This window comes from Nesoenas mayeri (assembly GCF_963082525.1).
Source record: "Nesoenas mayeri genome assembly, chromosome: 14".
Taxonomy (NCBI): domain Eukaryota; kingdom Metazoa; phylum Chordata; class Aves; order Columbiformes; family Columbidae; genus Nesoenas; species Nesoenas mayeri.
The window spans coordinates 8576169-8597125 of NC_137556.1; the positions used below are offsets into that span (position 1 = coordinate 8576169).

General features: G+C 38.5%; 1 protein-coding gene across 5 annotated transcripts in view; it reads left to right on the forward strand.

The window, feature by feature from the left end:
• Positions 1–20957, forward strand: part of FAM13B (family with sequence similarity 13 member B) — a 48788-nt gene that overhangs the window by 9176 nt on the left and 18655 nt on the right. For all 5 annotated transcript variants that reach the window (XM_080353143.1, XM_080353145.1, XM_080353146.1 and 2 more), the window contains exons 2-11: positions 1514–1680; positions 3365–3555; positions 3999–4211; positions 6678–6855; positions 7476–7620; positions 10060–10217; positions 16257–16298; positions 17262–17417; positions 19369–19504; positions 19740–19763. In XM_080353143.1, coding sequence (XP_080209269.1) covers positions 3399–3555; positions 3999–4211; positions 6678–6855; positions 7476–7620; positions 10060–10217; positions 16257–16298; positions 17262–17417; positions 19369–19504; positions 19740–19763 — 1209 coding nt within the window. In that variant the 5' untranslated portion in view covers positions 1514–1680; positions 3365–3398. The remainder of the gene's footprint in view (positions 1–1513; positions 1681–3364; positions 3556–3998; positions 4212–6677; positions 6856–7475; positions 7621–10059; positions 10218–16256; positions 16299–17261; positions 17418–19368; positions 19505–19739; positions 19764–20957) is intronic.

Genomic DNA, 20957 nt, shown 5'->3' on the forward strand with positions numbered 1-20957 from the left:
ACAGATTTGTGCTTGTTGACTGGAATGTAACCCTTTATTTTCTGTTGGAAGCTCATCTAGAGCCGTGATCTTAGACCAGAATCCACTTGCGTGAGACATGTAGCAGGTTTACAACCTGTGTGTAAACAAGACAATAGATAGAGACGGATGACAAAGAGCAGGAAAGAATATTGGTCGGTAGTACTTATATCAATAGGCAAAGATTTAAACACTTGTAAGCCTGAAATATTTTTTCCCCTAGATCTCAATGCAAGAAAATTGTGAGGAGGATGAAGCAGTCTTGTATACAGCTTATGGCCAGCTCCCTTATCACAGGGGTGCAGTTTGGGGAGGATTGGGAGCAGGAAAATGTTATTTATTCAATGTATTGGAAGAAATGTATTCCTGGTGTCATAGGCTAATGAATGGACTGGTATTTTGGTACTGACAGGAGTGTAGTAGTTTGTCAGGACTTTGAAAGTGAAGGTGAATTTGATTTATTCTGATGTGGAATAGAAGCAAGAGCCAATGTGGGGAAACAAAGAGAGGGAAGGTACTTTTTTCAAGTGCGTTAACTGAATGCTCGTATCAGTCTCAATTTATGAAACAGAAGGTTTAAGGGTATATACTTTAAAGCCAGGGAAAGTCTTTTTATTGTCTAGTTTTGGTGATGTGTGTTGTGTTTGCGTGTGTACATTGCAAGCTAGTTTTGCCCAGTTATAGTTGCTTGAGTTTAATTAGTACAGGCCATGGGTGAGATCAAGAGACTGAGACGACTCTTTGGCTGTATCTGGATGTCAAATCAGTTCCACTGTGTCATGAGGCTGTAATTGAAGTTTTTTAGTAATACAGAAAACCAAAAATCTATTGCTGTGGTCTGTAGCTATTTTGAGAGCTGAGAACATGAAAAATGCCCAGATAATCTGGAGTCTAAAAGGTGGCAAAACTGTGGGTGGTTCTGGGGAATCTAATTGGGGGAAGTTCCATCCTGTACCCAGATCTGATGATCGCTTGGATGTTAAACTGGCAGTTAGGACACAAATCAACTTTCTAGAACAGATGATCAGTACTGCTGAAGGCCAGCTGACTCTTGATGTTCTTCCTTAATTAGGACCTTTTTGTTCATGCCACTTAAAGATAATGTGTTAAACCAGTGACGGAGATCCTTCTAAAAATTTTATAGCCATTAAATGTTTTAGGATGGTAGGTGCTATAAAATGCTTCTATCTAACCTACTGAGCCCTTCGTGATCCTTTGGAAAAAGGATAAGTCCGAAAATAATTTCGTAACTGTAAGGCTAAGATGTCCCATGTTAACTTGCAGTTTGTGTAGTTAGCTCCTAAGCAAATAAAGGGATTTGCTTTGTTGGATGCTCTCCTGTGAGCCATGTTAATGTGGTCCTTACGCTTTCTTGTTCAGAACAAGGAAGTGATGATTTGACCTGGAGAATTCCGCAAATGTGGTGTTTAGACTTGTGACTGAGTTTAAAAGTGTTGAAAACTTCATAATCTAACAATATTTTCCTTATTTTTAGATTAACTGCTGAAGTACTGATAGAGTTCTGCTATTCTTCAATGAGGAACTACAGGCTGATCTTTTGCCATAATCTTAAACAACCATAAATGACAAAAGAATGCTTGGTCAGTGAGGGCAGCTGGCGCAGAAAACATTTTTTAAACTCGGCTGTTTAAGTACTCTGAGGTAAGTTTCTTAAACTACTTTACTCAGGCTATTAAAAAAGATTAAAAGGAAGTAGAGAATTAAGTATGTCTAATCTATTAGAATTTATCAGTCCATTAGTAAACAGAGAATTAAGTTTGGTTGCAGTACTTTGACTAACAGGATGGACTTTGTTCTGTGTGCCATTCTCTATGAAAGTGATTACTTGCATTTAAGTAACGAGGTTTTCCTTTTTTTAAATTTATTTTGAAAAGATAGTTTTTTCTTTGCTAGAAGAAATATTTTGGTTTTGACAATGTTTTGGTTTTTTAACTGACACTGCCTTTGGTAATAACATTACCTATCTAGATCCTGTATCAAGCAAAGGCTTGCAAATAAAGCTTGAGCTTCTGTGTGATAGGAAGAATCACCGAATCACAGAATCGACTGGGTTGGAAAAGACCTCAAAGATCATCGAGTCCAACCCTTGGTCCAACTCTAGTCTGTTTACTAGATCATGGCACTAAGTGCCATGTCCAACCTCACTTTAAAAACCTCCAGGGACGGCGAGTCCACCACCTCCCTGGGCAGGCCGTTCCAATGCCTGACCACTCTCTCCATAAAGAATTTCTTCTTAATATCCAGCCTAAATTTCCCCTGGCAGAGTTTGAGCCCATGCCCCCTTGTCCTATTGCTGACTGCCTGGGAGAAGAGACCAATCCCCACCTGGCTATAACTTCCCTTCAGATAATTATAGAGAGTGATGAGGTCACCTCTGAGCCTCCTCTTCTCCAGACTAAACAACCCCAGCTCCCTCAGCCTCTCCCCATAGGTCTTATGTTCAAGTCCCTTCACCAGTCGTGTTGCTCTTCTCTGGACCCGCTCCAGCACTTCAATGTCTTTCCTGAACTGAGGGGCCCAGAACTGAACACAATACTCCAGGTGTGGCCTCACCAATGCAGAGTACAGGGGAAGGATCACTTCCCTTGTCCTGCTGACCACGCTATTTTTGATACAGGACAGGATTCCATTGGCCTTCTTGGCCACCTGGGCACACTGTTGGCTCATGTTGAGCTTCCTGTCAATTAGTACCCCCAGGTCCCTTTCTGCCTGACTGCTCTCCAGAGAATGGAATCACTGAGTATCTAGAAACTAGTTTTGGTAGGTTTATTTTCAGTAAAATTTTTTCATTTGTTACAGGTGTTGAAAGCTTTATTGTGTAGACCAGAAAATGCCAAATATATCAGAAATTGATTGCAGTGCAGTTGTGTATCACAAAATACTCAATAATTTCATGTAACTAAAACTTGGGGGTTTGGTTTGGTATGATCCACTAGTTTCACTTCCTCTGGAGAGGCTTTTGTGTTGGATTTTCAAAGCCTGACTGATAAATATCCCATTAGAAAATGTACTGAAGAATCTAGCCCTCCTAAAGTACCTTAGAACTTAAGTAACATTGTAACTAGAATTTTCTGAATTTCCTTTGCTGCTATATGCTCTTATTGGTCCTCTATTGAGGACTGAACAGAACACCTTGGTAATAGTCATTTATCTAGTAAGTTGTATTTGGAATTTCTACAGAACTTTTCATTGAATCAGTGAACTGATTAAAAGAGAGTGGAGAGTATTTGCATTAGATAATTAAAGCACATTGTGTTACAGATCAATACATTCAACAGTGCACGCTGAAGTATGGTTTTTGGTTTTAATTCCTCTTATTTGACAGAAAAGACAGCTTTGATTTTTGGCTGCAAAAAGATATGAGGAAGAGCTCCTCCCCTTCCTTGAGTAACTGCAACTCTGTTCTTGCTAACAAAATATTTGGAATTCCACTTGATGAGCTGCAGCAAGAAGGGCAACCAGACAATGAGGTTCCATTCATAGTCCGCCATGTCGTGGACTATATTGAGGAACATGGTATGTATTATCGTGCTGCACTTTAAATAGTATTTTAGCTGTTATTCTTACAGAATAGATTGTGTTTTTTGAAGAATATTTGTTTTCTTGAGTTACTTATATTTAATTGGATGTGATGATTTGTTTTGGTGATACTTCCTTTCTTTCCTCCTTCTGTTATGTTCGATTACCACTGTTTTCTAGCTAATGCAGTCAGCTCAGTAGGGCACTTCATAGGAAATGGTGTGGTTTAGGTATTGCTAACATTTACCTTATTATTGTATTGTTAGCTGGTCATAAGAGTGTGTTTGCTGGGAAAAAGACTGCTGGAAGTCTTGCAAAACTGTTGTCCAGAAAGTAATTCACTGAGTATGTGAATTGTGTGTATCTGATTATCAGTATTTTCTCATATATTTGTACATGGTAGACCAGAAGCTTATTTCTGCAATGTCTTTCTAACTCAGGGGGTCTGGAACAAGAAGGACTTTTTCAAGTCAATGGGAATGCTGAGACAGTGGAGTGGCTTCGGCAACGATATGATAATGGAGAAGATGTGGACCTGGTTAAAGAAGCAGATGTACCCTCAGCTATTAGCCTTCTTAGATTTTTTCTTCAAGAACTTCCAGAGCCAGTTATCCCAGGCAGTTTGCACACACATTTGATGCAACTTTCTCAAGGTAAAAAAATATTTTTGATTCAGTGTTTTTATTTTTTTTATTGGAAGAACAATAACCAGTATTAAAATGAATTTTTTTTAGTGGCCCTAGAGTTTCTTTGGTGTTCCATGGAATAATGTGTCTATCAGAAGGCATTCCAATATACCTTTTCTTAGGACAAAATCCAAATAAAAAGGTCTTTTGTAGGAAACTCAGTATAGGTTCAAAGACAGAGTTTATCGATCATGCGGGAAAATAGTGAAGCTACCACAGATCATGCTGGTTGGTTCTGAATATTCCATGTTGTTGTGTTGGGAGTACTAGGACACTGGTCAAAGCCAGTGGAATCAAAGTTACTCAACAGTTTCCCACCACTGGTGCTTTAAAAGCGCCAGGGAATGCTTTTGTCTGATTTTCTTGTTTTTTCTCTGAATTTCACTCACTCTGTCTATGATTCTATGGCACTTAAAGCTTTTGTTTACTAGAGAAGAGATTCTGATGTCATATGTACTCTCCCACTGTGGATTTTTATCAGCTTAAAATTCATTTGTAGGATTAAAAAAACCTGTTGTCAACATATTGTTGCTAAGTATGTTTTTTCATATACTACAAGAACTTGCCCTTTCAAATTGACACCCATATGCTGGCATAGTATTTTGTTTACCAATTCCCAACTTGTCTATCTGTATCTCCTCTCCTGGGTCTTTTGGCCCCTGCTGTGTTGAGTGATGCTGGAGTTGAGTCACAACTTGACCAGTAAAAACATCATCTTGCAGCTCTATGTTAGTGGTGTCCTCAAAGGGTGCCTTGGTCTCGGAGTTCTGCACCCTGTGTCATTCTGGAGGGTTCTGCTGGTTATCACTTTGCAGGAGTGTTGCTCGTTTTCCAGTCTGTTTGTACTTTTCGTGAAGTGCCGGGCTTGTTTTGCTTTGTAAGATGCACGTTTGTTTCATTTAATTTTCTGTTGTTGAGTTTATTCCTAATAAGAACTTGATAACACTTGCCATAGTCCTGTTTGTTCACAGTGGGAACTGGTTTGTGGGATGAGCGAGTATAGCGTAGTTTTCATATACTGCTATGCTGTATTTACCAAGTGCTGAACTGGAGGGTCATCTGCAGCAGTGTGAAGCTGTTTCATTTTCCTCCCTTCATAGCCTGTATATCTGAAACTTTGAATGCAGAGTGGTTATCTGAATAGCTGGTGAGCAGACTGAACACTCGTGTGTGAGGCACTAAATAGTCTTGAGCTGGCAACAATTTTTGGAAGCTGCTGACCAGAGAAGCTTGTTAAGGCTAATGGTCTGTCTGTCCAGTGCAGTAATGAGAAACTGAAGTGGATAGGGAATTTCTTTAGTGATGTGTCTTCTATTTGGTTTGACTTGGTTAATGTATTGTTCACTGGACCTAACTAGCTAGTAAACTGTTACTTGGGTTTTTTCTTTCTGAAAAAGATGATAAATAACAAAAGGATTGTTAAGCCAATAGTGTAGAATGTTCCTGCTTGCTCAGCTGATGCTGCTGTGTACCTTGGTTTGCAAGGTTACCTCTCAGGACTGGAACTGGGATTGAGGTATACTTGTTTGGTGCGACAGTGTATTCCCTTCTATGACTGGTAAAATATAGGTAAAAATTGGAGTTTTTTCCATCTCTGACTAGATGATTGTAGGAAGATTTACCTATAGGGTGTTTTGGGAAAAGAGTTATTCTTCAGCATGTGAGTCCCCATTTAGCTCCCTTTTGTTAAATATGAAAAGAAACTTCACTTAAACTTGCAGTTTACTGTCTCTTGTAAAGTGTAAAGTGAGTTCAGAAAGATTTAAAGTTGTCTGTACCAAGGAAATCAAAGCACATAAAATTTTAAATGTTATTTCCTGATACTAAAATTAGAGTTTCGGTTTCCTCTGTTCAGGTTTTGGCTTTTGGTATTTTCACTGTCTGATAGACATATCTAGGCTAGTTTCCAGAATTACAGTATCAGCTGTATTTTAGGCAAAGGAATTGCTCACAAAAACAAAAGTGATAGTAATTTTGGATCCATATGTTACTTCTGGAATTTCCCTGTTTAGCAGGCCTTCCATATCATTAAGTTAAGCTTACTTCTCAAAACGACATAGGCCATACCTTGTTGTATAACCATATACAACTTTTGAGGCTTGTTCCATGCAGGCCTGATGGTGGTTCCTCAAAGGCAAGTGATTTTAGTAACTCAAGTGTGAATTTAACCCCAACATGCAAAGGCATGTGTCCCAGAGGTGTATATCCACAGTTTATTGTCCGAGGACTTTGGTTACAGATAAGAAAGTTTTTTCCCTGTAGGGACTTTTATTTAGAACCTACATTTTAGGATAAATTAGGCAAAACATGTCCATGTACAAAGTGATCTATCACCTCTCTCTCTTGTGCTCTTTCAAAAAGTTGATAAATATAAAATGTGAAAAAGCAGATATTTTATTTCTGTTATTAAAATATTTTTATTACATTTTTCAGATTATAATAATGAAGATGAATTTGGAAGAAAGTTGAGGTTCCTCTTGCAGCAGCTTCCACCTGTTAATTACAGTTTGTTGAAGTTTCTGTGTAAATTTTTAGCTAATGTAGCATCACATCATGAAGAAATTTGGTCGGCGAGTTCTTTAGCTGCAGTCTTTGGCCCAGATGTTTTTCAGTAAGTTAGTTATAAAAGTTCTTGCAGTGTTTCTATGTTGTTATGACAATGTACATCTGTAGTCTGAAGTCTTCACTACTGCATGAGAAACAGCAGCAAACACACAATATGTTATGGGCAATGTCTTTCTTTCTGTTCCCCCTAACTCCCTCACCCCAGTTTTGTCTTAGTTTTTGCTCATATCTAAACAACAGCTTGTCTGTGAGCTATGGCCTTAGAAAGGACTGATTTGATTGTTGCATTACTGTAATTACACTGAGGTTCAAATTGAGATAGTGTGCAAGGTTACTATTTGTAGCAAGAAAGCAATTCTGGGAGAAAGCTGTTAAAGTACAAATGTATACTGGGGCTTCCTCTCTACAGGAAAATACTTGAATTTTAAGTAGGCCTCATGAAAAGTTAATTAAGTAAATAGTTGTTACTTCATCACTTTCGAATATAAACTAGTATGAAGCTTCATAATACAGGAGTGTGAAGGTACATTTAAAGTTCTGTGTGTTGAGAACGGATTAGGGCTAATGGTGTGAATTGAAGGCACTAGTCAGCAGTCATACACAGGAGTTCTTTGGGGAAACAGTTTGATTTAGATCTTGAAACTAAAACAATGTTGACATCTTTAGCATTTACACAGATGTGGAGGATCTGAAAGAACAAGAAATAGTTAGCAGAATAATGGCGGGACTTCTGGAGAACTATTATGAATTCTTTGAAAATGAAGAGGAAGATTTTTCATCCACTAATGATTTAAGCTCAATAACTGAGCAGGTAAAAATATTTTAAATGGCAATATATTATCACTTTAAGTATCTGTTATACACAGATGTTTATGAAAGATATGTTGAAATATAGTTTTCTTTAGTATACGTTTTGGTAGTTGCTTGTAAACTGGTCTTTCTGCAAATGCATTTGTATGCTTGTGAAATTGTTGCTTTGTAGTAAGTATAGCTATGCTATGTAGAAAAATACATAAGGACTAAACCAACATAGGTGTTATGCTATCTAAACAGTATAACTTTTTAATTACCTTTTTAGGAGTGGAGCACTGGTTTTTAAGCAAATGCAGAACCATACTGTTGTTGGTCTTGGTCAATAATATTTCTAGGTGTGTCTTACAGAAGCATGTAGGGTTTCGCACTCCACTTGGTGATGTTATCAATGGTGTTTCCCTATACCAAAATTTTTGAATGGTGTTTCTAATTCTAAGACTTCAAAATATCGTCTTTATATTGGTGTGAAAAAGTGTTAAAATGAGAGAAACAAAGTTGAGTAGGATAGAAATACTCTAGGTCCTGGTCCACAGCTGTCAGGATTGTCAGATTCACCTGTCCATGTGAGTGATGGGATCCATTATCACTCTACTTTTCCTCATGATAAATTGAACTCTCTGAAGTTAAATACTATGTCATGTTGGGATAAATAGACATGGAGGGTTATTAGGGACATGAAAATGTGGCATGGTAGTGCAAATATTGGCAAAATATTTTTAATTCTAACAAGTTGTGGTATATAAGAGCGAATGCATGGAAGGAGTACTTTTTGTATAATCAAAGCCAGGTTCATGGATTATTAATAAAATATTGGCTTAGACCCTTCTTCAGAAATATGAAAAACTATAAACTGAATTTTCTCATGTTCAGTTGGCTTAAGAAATGATGTATTTTCTTTAAAGAGGAAGAAGTGTAAATAACTAGCAGTTGCTAAGGAAAGTAACAAGAAATATTGAATTTTAAAAGCCCAATTATCCCACAAACCTCTCCTCTAGCAAGACAGGTAAGGCAAGTACTGGGGCGGCTGGTTGTTTCCTCTCCATGGCAGTAACACCTCACCCGTTGGTCTGCTCTGCCAAGCGTGGGCAGCCCGGGCTGGATGGAGCAGCTTCTGCTCCGCCAGCTCTTCCAGCACAGTGTTGCAGCTTTGCCGTGTTTGCTGTCTCCTCAGCTCCTCGCAGGGATAAGTCTAGCGCTGAGAACTGACACAGCCTTGCTGCCTGCAGGGAGCCGTGAAATAAAGCTGGGCTCTAACTTGTGCAGCTGGAGGCCAAGGACTAGCGTCTTGGTTTGGGATGGTTGCTGCTCTCTGAAGTGTAGTTAGTCTGTGCTCTCCTGCTTTGAAATGACTGACTTGTCTGTGGGTCATTACATCTTTTAGCAAAAGGGTTTCCTAAGCATAATGGTGTGTTTTGGGTTTTTTCTCCCCACGACATTTGAGGCCTGGTGCAGAGTCCCTTTACTTCCGTGGTGTCTCCACCAGATGTCAACAGTGCACTTTTGCTGGGTCCTGCTCCTCCCTCTGGAGCAGTGGGGTACGAAGGGCTGCGGGCGCCACTGGCAGCGGGCTGTGCTGGGTGAAAAACAAGTAAATGCCTCCTGTCTGCCTTCTGTGTTACCTTAAACTTGTAAAGTTTCGACTTCTCATAACAGAGTGGTTTTCTTTTATACTTGTGTGGCAGATTTTATCTTTTTTTGAGGTTCCTGTTGATACTTTAATTCCTGGGTTGGCAATTTGGGAGATCAGTAATCAATCAGAGTAGTTTTATAAATCACGACTTTATTGTGTTTACCTTTTTATGTTTTAGACGTAGTTGCTTTTTAAAAAAATGAAGGTGGCTGTATAGAATTGTCAGTTAGCTATATTGTTTTTAAATTGGCTGTATTTTACTGCTTCAGTAGAAAAAATTTCTGTGCTTGGAAACACAGAAACAAAAATAGGCAAGGGGCTTCACAAAAACTCCGCAATACTCTTGCTCTTACATTTGCCATTATAAATATTCATTCCATACTTTAAAATTGGGATTCTTAGATTTCTACATTGTCTTCCACAGAAGGGTTTGAAAATGGTTCTCATACACAAATAAGAGTACCTGTGGAATTATCTGTCCCTGTTTTTTATGTAGAGAAAGAAAGGTTCGTGCCTCGTGACTTTGGTCTTGCTGGGATTTTGTTGTTTCTTGGTTCTGCTTGTGTTCATTTACTGCATCAAAGGTGCTTCTCTTTTTGGGTTTGGTCCAATGTTTGAAAAGGATTGTGTAGCTTATTTATGATGTGGGGTGTATGATTTTACATAAAAGCAAATATAATATGCCTGTTTTTCTAAAATTGAAAAACCACAAGTATGTTGTTCCTATGCTTCTCACGCTCTTTTAATTCCTTGGACCTCTTAAAATAACTTTTCAAGGCATTGACTACGAATAATTCTTTGTATTAGATAAACGATCTCTTGGAAGAGGAGGAAGATGTAAAGCTTGAGCAGTCTGAAGAACTTCCAGAAGATGGCACGGAGAAACCTGTTGAAAGGCCAGCTGTGGTGCATCTAGATATGACAGGGGGTCTCTCGGATTCCAGGAGTGTTACAGCATCAACAAGGTAACTTGTTTCTCCCTTGGAGTTTGGGGTTAAGTTTGGAATCTAGTCTGTTCTGTCTGAGAGAGAGAAGCTGTCAGCCTAAGTGGAGGTATCTACAAACCGAAGCTGTAGAAGTGGGATATCCTATGACTATTTCTTGTCACATGCTAGTGAGCAGAGACATATCCTTACATGACCCTAATTCTTTTCTAAACCTGTGGGAATTTGTTTGTCCAGGATTTTTTATGCCCAGTTTGGTCAAGTGTTAGATGAGGAGAGTACTTTCTCATTTCACTAGATTATGGTGGAATATTTTTCATAAGAAATTGTAATGAAGACTCTGTAGATGTGATTACTTCCTGAAAATATGCTAGAGAGAAAACACCAGGGATGATGAGGAACTGTATATGTCCAAAAGTATAGTGGAGAGCAACTGGGATAATATTGACCATTAATGATTTCGAGGCTGGAATTTAGACATTCTAGAAAGGCCTTTAGTAGGAGCAATGTGGAAGAAATTGTGAGAACTTTGAAGATGTGGCATTTTGTAACGTTATATGTGAGACTTCATAGAATGAGTTGCTTGCAAAAACACTTGAGGGCCCAGAAAGTCTCCTTAATGTGAGTTGCAGTGAAGGCTCTCAATACACTGTTTTGTGAAAATTGACTTGCTAATGTGTATTTGTAAAACACCTGAAGATCTTCAGTTAATTTAAACTCTGCCAACTAAATGTATCTTGGAGGCTGATGTTTCTTTGTTACATCAATGCAGGAGTTACATGACTGGCACCTATGCACCAGTTGAGGTTTAATTTAACTGCTTTTTAGAGAAAAGTTATTAGAAAAGTGCATAGAAAGCCAAGGTTTTGCATTGTCCAAATAGGTATAACGCTGCTGAAGCTGGAGGGACCTGTGTTACCTGCCTAAGGGCCGGGTTGCAGAGGGAGCTGTTTGGAGAGGCCCTGCTGGTCCAGAGCTCTGAGCAAGCTTGGAAGTTGCAAAGTGTAGTACAGGCAGGAGCGAGCGGTGGAGTGGGAGTCAGCTTTTAATTAAAACCAATCCTCAAAGGAGAAGATGCACAAACTGGAAATGCTGCTTCCATTTGAGAGATTATTTGCACTCGCTAGTAATACACACATTCATGTTTTACATGCTTGCACTACACAAGTTTTAAGGCTGCTTTACTTGTATAATAGTTTACATAGCATGTGTTAGGTATGGGCACTGCGTGTCAGAACTTGTAGGGTGGGGTGAGGAAGAATCTATAATAAAAGTATGACTAAAGGCAAAAGAAATGCATGATAAGTTTTATGCGTAAGACTGACTCAAGAGTGTGGATTTCAAGTTGAAATTTGTTCAGCTGGTTAGCTGCACGCTTCCTTCTACTTTGTAGCAGGAATTTGTACAATATAAAATAATGAAACATAATTCTGTTTTGTAATTTAAATTATATTTCAATTGTTAATTATCCTATTCAGCAGTATACTTGGTTAATTTTGGTTTGACTTAAAAAAAAGTTGCTGCAATTGGAACTTCTCTAAAAGTGCTCCTTCTTCCAATTAAAGTCTTAAAACAATTTAACTATTCACAGGTATTTAGTTACTTGTGGAACATGTAAGCACAGCAGTAGTGACAAACTCAACGTGTTTGAGAGTTTAAATTTGATAGCCTGAAGAGAAAAAACATTTATACTCAATGTTTAGGGTTAATTAAAAATTAATAGACATTAATTATGGTTGGCATTTTAGACAACTTGTGGGGAAGGATAGGGCAGAATTCTGTAGAAGAAAAAATTTTGACTGTAAAACCAGAACAACTGCAGGAAACATTTAAAGAAAATTAATTACCGAGAATGAGAAGGTATGCTTTATTAAACTTTTAACAACTATAAATACTGTAAATATTTTTCTCAAACGTAAAGGCTTTCATAGTATGCATTTAATGGCTTTTTTTTAATAGTTTCTTGTCAAAAAAAAAAGAAGAAAAGTAAATGTTAGTGCAGGTTTATTGAGATGTTTGTGTTGACATAGGGTCTGCAGCAGCTTAATAAGGGAAGAAGAGGAGAAGTAGATATCAAATATGATTCTTGTTGTTCCTTAACCTGTAGTTTTGTTGCCTCTGCTGTTGTCAGATTTCTGGGAACTGAATGTCTCTCTGTGGGGAGAAGGAAAAGGACGCTGAGGTTGCACGTTCTGCATGTTAAAGATTGGTTATCTTGAGTCATACAGTGGGGTGTATGACCTTTCTTCTAGTTACTTGGCTGTACCTTGCTCATAATTTTGCTCACTACTTTTTTTCTTCATCCTTTCTGTTTGTTCTTTGTGAAACATCTGACCTTCCTGCACTGCCTGGTGCTAATTTTTGGCTGAGTGTGAGAGAAATCTGGTATAATCATTAATGCAGGTGATTCAGTGATTGCTTGAAAATGGTATTTAAAATGAACCTGTTGATTGATCTTTGAGCCTGTTAACTGAATCAGGGAGCATTTGTTGCCCAGGAGCTGACATCGAGTACGTAAAGGAAATATCTTGTTGTCGGTTATTGGAAGCCTTTTTGCCAAGGCTCTTTCGATTTTGCTGTCTGACTTTCGGAGAAAGAAACTGACTCAGCATTGCAGCTGACTTTTAAGACATGCTGTTGAAATAATCACTTCAGAATCCTGCTCGGTCATAACTCCAGATTTTTCATCACTGTGCTTTGCCAAGCAGTATTTGCATTACTTATTGCACTTAATCTCGAATATTGTCAGTCAAAAGCCTGATATAAAAATCTCTTTTTTTGTTTTTCTTAGGGCTTTTCAAAATTTTAAGTGTAAAATATGAGCTATGACAAGTAGTAAGTTCTGTAAACAGTTTCCTTTGTCTGTATTAAATACAATAACAAGGGCGAGCTCCTCACTGCTTGTGTGATATTTTTAACGTGCTTTTTTTGTTTTAATTAGCTCTGAACAGTGAGAGCCAATAATATTAACAGCAACTAAGTGAGCCGAGCTAGGCTAGCCAAACGCCGCAGTTCTGTGGATTGCTAGAAAATACGTTATTCTTTTAGCTCAGTGCTTTCCCTGACATCCAAGTACTTGTCCCTACTTCCATCCTAGAAAATCAGTGAAAAACATGTTGGGGAAAAGCTTTTCCCGTGTTGATTGGGCAGCTGCTTGTCAGGAGTGACCTCATGTTGCAGTGGGGCTCTATTTAGACTGCAGGGCTGGGCACAGCGGCCCCGCCAGCCCCGCACAGCCCGGCCATGCACATCAAGCAGTTCTACCTCCAGTGCTCATTCGGGCTGGCAAAAATCATCAGGATGGCCTGTAAAGTTCTGCTGCACAGGTAATTAGATGACAAGGAAACGCTGCTTTGATATGATTGCAAATAAGGCTTTTATTTTAAAATTACGGGAGATTTAAATGTATTCTGGAGGTATTGTGAAATGAAATAATGTCACGATTGATTTTTTTTTTTTTTTAATGAGAAATAAGAATCTGTATACAGTCAGTAAATTACCAAGAAAAACGGCAAAGTATTTTCTATCTAGTTAATGTATTTTTCTGTCTCAAGATATGTTTTTACCGGGACTCTTTCTGGGTAGAGAGACAGTGCAGGAGAGATTCAGGAGTGGGTTAGCGTTAGGAAACAAAGATGTTTACCTTACTGTGTCTTGCTGTGTCATGCTGCGTTAAGACTGTGTAGCAGTCTAAATTACAGCTTTTTAAAAGTGTCTTTGAGCTGCTGTACATGGGTTGGGAAGTTGTAATGTATTTTCAACTAAGAGCGATTGCAACATTACTTTCAAAAAGTGCTTAATTGCTAAAGTGATTAGTTGAAGACGTAAGATATTCTTTATGTAGTAAGAGGATTCTTCAGGCTTTGCAATACTGCTGATTAGTGCACATCTCTTGCTGAGTGCCTCTAATGCATCTAAAGGTGTTTAATGAAAAAGCTGGTGAACGATCCTGTGTCGGGGGCTGAAGGTTATGCAGTGAGATGGAAAATGTTTTTGTGAACCATGTCTGAAATCTCTTGGATTCTTCGGAGATGAGTTTGATTTCTCTTGCAACCGCCCCCCCCCGCCCCGGTCTTCCACAGAGTTCCTTATTGTCACAAGTGGTAGAAAAAAGGATTCCAGGTCGTCACAGTTTCCTATAAATAGTATTTGTACTTCTGTCCTTGACTGATTATTTTTTTTTTCTCTTCTTTCCCCCCCTTTTTACAACCAGAGTGTTGCAGTGTTCTGGGCTTCAGTTGCCTTTCCTGACTGTGTTTTAATAGGAAATTAATTTCAATTTGTATTACTATATGTGCTTTGAGAAAGTAAGCGTACCTTTTATAATGCAGCTTTTGTAGAACTTACTGAAAAGACTGAGATGGGACACTTAAAACAACATTTTTCATGTTTTGAATTTTTTTTTCCTGATGTTCATGTTTACGATCCTTCTCTTTTATCTTGTTCTTAGAGCTGAACTTATTCACAGCTTCAAGTGTTGTCAAAATAAAAACTGTTTATCAAAAAACTGAAGACGCTTTGTGCAAGTAGTATGTCTGTGCTGAACTGTGCACACTGTTATCCATGAAATGTAAATATCTGAAGTTGTGAGCTATTTTTTACCATTTCTTGGTTTGAAAGGCAAAAAAAAACCAAGGTGCCAGCATGTTTACCATCAGTTGTTTGATCCAGCAGCTTTGAAATTACTGGCTGCAAGATCTGGCTCCTACATCAGGTGTTTTAATTTTCCAAAGCCGGCAATGTCTGTTTTGAAATAGTTTAGAGCTGTCTGTTCTGTCAGAGCATTTGGAATAGATCTGCTTTGTTTATTCACCTAGGCAAACAAACACACAAATCATAAAATGAACTTGATTCAGAAATCAGGTTTCCATTAAAAACAAGCAAACAAACAAAAAAACAACAACAAAAAATGCTTACAAAAAAACCCCAGAAATTAAAAACATTCTTTAGTGTAAGAAAATGAGTATCAATCGAAGGTCTCTTGCAGAGGGAGGACCTGCTCAGGTCTCCAGTGGAGCAGAAGCTCCTTCCAGTTTCAGGGTTGCTTTTTGCATTCTTGAAAATAATATTTAGTACCAACTTTGACTACCAACAATGTTGTTGCATGATAAAGAGTAGACTGAAGTTGTTTTTCAGCTTTTGGGCCTTAGTTATATATAACAGGGAGAAAAAGCATTTGTTTACCTCTGAGTTGACATGAAGTTAGTGTTTGTTTGTTTTCTGAATAAGGCATGAAAGTTGCAACTCGGTGCCATTTACAGTAGTGTTCTTTTATGTAATTCTAAGCATTTTTACTGTCGCTTTGTCTAAATCTCAAGTATTCTGTTTATAATAAGAGCATTTGGATCACATTAATGGAAAATTGAAGCGGGAGGGCAACTGCATGAGTTAACTTACTTGAACTGACTTGTGTTAGTTACACTGATTGCCACCCCCCAGGAGTTTACCATTCCAGGCCACAGGGGCCTGTGCTGGGACTTTTCCAGCTGCTTTACAAATGTCCGGCTTGTGTCTCAAAACCTGGGGAAGGTACCTGCCTTGCACCTGAAATGCTGCTGTCGTTGGAGAGCACTGCAAGTCTCTCAACTGCTGCGGAATGAAATTATGCAACAATCTGACAGGCAGGGAGGAATCTCGATGAGTTGCGGCTGTGGAGGAAAGCAAAGTCATTTGGAATTTGCTTTAGGCAGCAAGGTTAAAATCTGCATTCTTAAGCAAGGTGTCAGGAAATCTTTGGAGATTGTGTGATTAGTATTTCCCATGGGAAAGACCATACATCTGAGAGCTTGTCGCCTAAGATATTGAGTATTGGCTGTTGAGACAGAAATCTGCACTGCTACTTCTACAACGTCCTGTATTATGGTGGCATTCTTTAAGTTTTCTTCATCTAAATAATAAAGGGGCGGCAAATCATTGCTTTCTTTACATATTTATTCTACTTTTATTAGCTGCATTACATGCACTCTTCAGGTATTTTCTAGGTTGCTTTCTCTTGACTTCAAGACTTTTTTTAGTGTGATAAGTTTTGCATTGCATTAACTTATTTATTCTTTATTGCAGTGCTCATATCTCTCCCATAAGTATCTTGCCAGCCTCTGCAGAGTAAGTATGATGAAAATATAAAACATTTAAGCTGTACTGTTATTGGAACATGCGGAGAAGATATATCTTCTTTCAAGAAAAAGAAATGCAGTAGGTTTGATGTTTACAGTTCTGAATGAAGGTGTTCTAGTGTGAGATATTTCACTTATGGTATTTAACACTAATGTGGGAAGAACCTAATGTGTGCCAGTGTTGTTGACTGCAATAGCATGAGAGGACAGTATGGCAGAACCTGGATTCCAAACCACTTTGATTTTATACTTAGGTGTTTAACATGATGGCAGCATTCACATTGTGTTTTTAGCACCACTTCACAAGGCAGATACTCAGTCAATGTTGAGTACAGTTCAGTGGAATTGCATATACAAATGTGGAGGAAAAATAAACACATGATTCCAGAGTTAAAAATGGGATAATTCCTAATTGTGTTTTTGGATCCACTGGCTAAGAAGCGGTCAGAGTAGTCTGTTTTTAAAGAAGAATGTTCTTTTCTGATGTATATTTGGATATATCCTGTCCCCTTCATCAAGTACTTGCTTATTGTCTCTGCAGTTTGTTGGCTCTTGCCTTTTGAGATTACAGCCCCGTTCAGGGGGGTTGCAGCCAGCTGAGCTGGACGGTACCTGCTTCAGGATTGACTCTGACCTGGATTTTACTGTCACATTAATGTGTCTTATAAGTTTTTAAGTATAGTTATTAAAAAGTAAGTTAGTAATTGTAATGCGTTGATTACTCTTTAAATACTGTTAATATACTTCATAATACTTCATGTAAATTGTATTAAATCAAAGATAGTAGCTGCAGTAATTTCCACTGCCTTTTTGGAAAAGTTAGATGCTTTTTGCCTTGAAGTACTTGGCATCAGAGATTCCTCTCATGTGTAAAGTTTGTTATCTCTACCTTTCTGTATAGTTGATCAATGCAAAAGGAGAGTTCTTAATGTGAATTTTCTTTTCTTTCTAGCATTTTAGAAAGAACAATTAGAGCAGCTGTGGAACAGCACCTTTTCGACCTGCAGAGCAGCTTAGATAACGACCTTAAACATATACAGCAACACAAACTGGGCTGTACCAATGAAGCAAAAACTCCCAGTGTGGATGAGGAAGGATCTAACAACCAGTATGTTTTGTTGTTGTTGCGTCTGTAATGCATTCCATAGGATTATATATCTTAACTCTGCCAATGCAAACTACTCCAGTCACCCAGCTCAACCCAAAGCAAAAGTTACGACTCTTGCTATTAACTTCAGTTTATCAAATTTTTAACCAAATCAGCTTCCATCAGTTGCCAATAATCAACAGCTCTTGAAGCAAATATTTTTAATTGACCTCGTGGCTAAAAATGTTGTGAAGTGTAACTGTTTCACTGCTGAATTCTGTGCAAGTAACACAAGGACTTAAATTTACCCCGGTGCTTTCATTCTTACCTCACTGATGTTACTTAGGATGCAGTTTTACCATATGAAAGTTATCATAGGTGCTGCTTAACTTTCCTTATCCCGTCCTTCCATGTCAACATAGCTGTTTCACTGCTCTGGCTGCCAGCGTCAATGAAACAGTTAAATATTGATAGAATGAGCACTATGGGTTTGTTTGCCTCGAGTTTCAGCCTCATTTGATGAGCTTTTATTTTTGTTATAAATCTTGCAGTGTTATGGGTGTAGTGATTGCCACGGCAGCATTGAGAAGCTGGTACATTTTGGTGCTTTACTAAAAATAAGTAGCCGTGATTAATACCCAGACTCCAAAAACGTGTAGTTAAGTAGGACTTCAGTATCTAAATTCCTTTGTTGCTCAGAGCCTGAAGTACGTGAGATATCCAGACTCAAATGCTGTTTTCTAAATTGTTCAATTTTTACTGTTTTCAGGAATCTTATCTTTGACAAGATGCCAGACTAGAGATAACAGTTGATCATAAAAGTAATAATCATTACTGGCAATAATCAGTTAAAACTGAGTTTTAGTGACAGAGATTGAAGTCTTTAAGTAATTTATAAATAAGTGGGTAATCGCTGAAAGACCTGTTGTAGCTGGACTCCCTCAGTTACAGCATAAGTGCTTTAAAGGCTGTCTGACTTCACAGCAGCAGAGCCTGGAAGTACCATCACTGCAGGTCTGAAACCAGTATACTCTTCTGGCACAGTGACCAGTGCAGTTCTGATCATCATTCCACTGTGGATTAACCGTAATAGAAGATACATGATAGTGTTCTTGAAAGAGGTCGTCTGCGTCCTTTAAAGCAGTGCTGCCAGCAGACTTACGCACAAGACAAATACTCAGTTAAATGAATAACTAAAAATTGCAGTGATCCAGTGCAAATTTCTTACAACCAACTTAAAATAATTGCTGGAATAAAGAAAAGAGAGTTAAAATGTTAAATTCCAGACCATCCTGTTTAGTATCTCTATGTCTGATTAGACGAGCATTTTTAAAAGTAGTTTGGAATTCTTTGTGAGTGGGGAGAAGGAAGACAAGGAAGTCAAAGGCTTTTGATGAATTACAGAATCATGTGGTAACAGAGATGGTGGCATGTAAAGGATATAAGAACATAAACAAGGTATAAGTTTTAATCTGGTTGCACAGTTACAAGCCCTAAGTTGAATTCTAGGGAGATTAAGTGTTAGAAATAATGGGATTTCTCACTGGAGGGGACTGTAGTGATACTGGCTATAAAACAGCAGCTTCAATATTGAGAGGTGTGTAGCCACAGCAACTTCATGTGGTCGCAGTAGTGTCAATATGTCATTGCTTCTGGCTCTTGGCACTTTTATTCCTTAGGGAGGCATAGTAAGTGGGGGCTGTATGCCTGATCTTTACTACAAGAATCAAATACAAATTTTTAATGTATCTACTGTGTACTGTTGCAGGTATCCTCAGAAATATATATAAATTACATAAATAGTTAAATTTGCCTACAGGTGATTGAAATTGTAGATATTGCCGGTATCTTTGGTCACAATAATTTTGTTACAAGAAAAGACTTTTATACTGTTCAAGAAAAAAAAAGTTGTTTTTTTTCTTTTAAAAGTGGACCAACAAGGTTGCTCAAGTCTTTCTGTTCTTCCCTTTAGGAATGATGTTATTGAAGATAATGACACTGGTAGCAGTGAGAACACAGGAGACTGCTCTGAAGTATTGGTTTGCACTGACTTAGACAGTGAAGCTATGAAACATGGTACTGCAACTGAGGAAGAAGAAAGCATTCAGGTGAGAAGAGCCTCCTGTGTATGAAAATCAGAAATTGCTGTGACTTTAGCCAAGTGCTTTAGAGATCCAACCTTTCTCAATGTCTCTGATGCTGCCTCACATGGCGCTGTTGCTCTGAGCAGCTCATCGCCTTCTCTGCCATTCACATTTTGTAGATCTGCACAGAGAAATTTTTGTGTGCTTTGGTGCAACTTGTTTGGACCCACACTAATGTGTTTCTGTTGGTCTTTCACAGGTACCAGCCCTTCCTTCTGCTCAGGTAAGTCACTGTATCAGCAAGAATAGCACTGGTCAGAATGTCATCTATGTTAGTAAAGGCTTCCCCAGGAGCAGGAGATGTGCATTGTAGCGTGGCCCACAGTCATGGCTTTGACCATATTAAGCAAAGGTAGAAGTAGCAGTTGTATTGAGACTCTAAAGCTTCTTTCCTATATTTGTGCTAGGAGGGTGTGCTTTTGTAATTGACCTATTAAGAAGAAAAAAAGAAAAAAAAAGAAAACAAACCAGCAACCTTCAGATGCAAATTATTTCTCAGCCTTTTCTCACTGTCTCCCATTTCTTCCATGGTAGGCATATACGTCCTGTGCTTTTCAACACGTCTTCATCTGTCTAGTTGAAAGAGATTGTTACTTCTCCTTGAACCTCTCCACTTAGACATGTGACTTGTGCTGCGCTCATAGCTCTTGTCCCTCCATACTGAAGTGTTCACTTAAAATTCTTACACCCGATGTGTTCAGCAAAGGAAAAATAGACTTGTGACCTCCTGAAGAGGTTCAACACTTATTGTCACCTTGAAAAGTATGAAAATTGACTATCTGTATTCCAAAGCAGGAAAGTCTGTTTAGAGTGCTGCATGAGCACATATTAGGATGTGATGCTAACATGCATGTAAAAATAAAATACTTAGCTCTGTTTTTTAAAAACCATTTTGCTCAGAGAATAGGACTTGCCAACTTTCTTGGAGGGGGACTTCTCACAAGGGCATGTGGTGATAGAACAAGGGATAATGGCTTTAAACTGAAAGAGGGGAGATTTAGATTAGGTATAAGGAAGAAATTTTTCCCCATGAGGCTGGTGAGGCTGGGACAGGCTGCCCGGTGAAGCTGTGGATGCCCCATCCCTGGCAGTGTTCAAGGGCAGGTTGGACGGGGCTTTGGGCAACCTGGTCCAGTGGAAAGTGTCCCTGCCCGTGGCAGGGGGTTGGAACCAGGTGATCTTGAAGGTCCTTTCCAACCCAAACAATTCTATGATTCTGTAGTACTGGAAGTTGGTGTTAAAGTTCAGAAACCAACTAAAAATGTGAGCAACAGACCACAGGATATCAGATGTTGAAGATTTAATTTTGGCTTTGCTTTAATTATGCTTGAATTGAACAGCTTCACGTCGCTTAAAAAAGCAAATATTATATACGGTTTGAATGGAAGCACAGGATTGCAGCCACTGCAAATTGTTT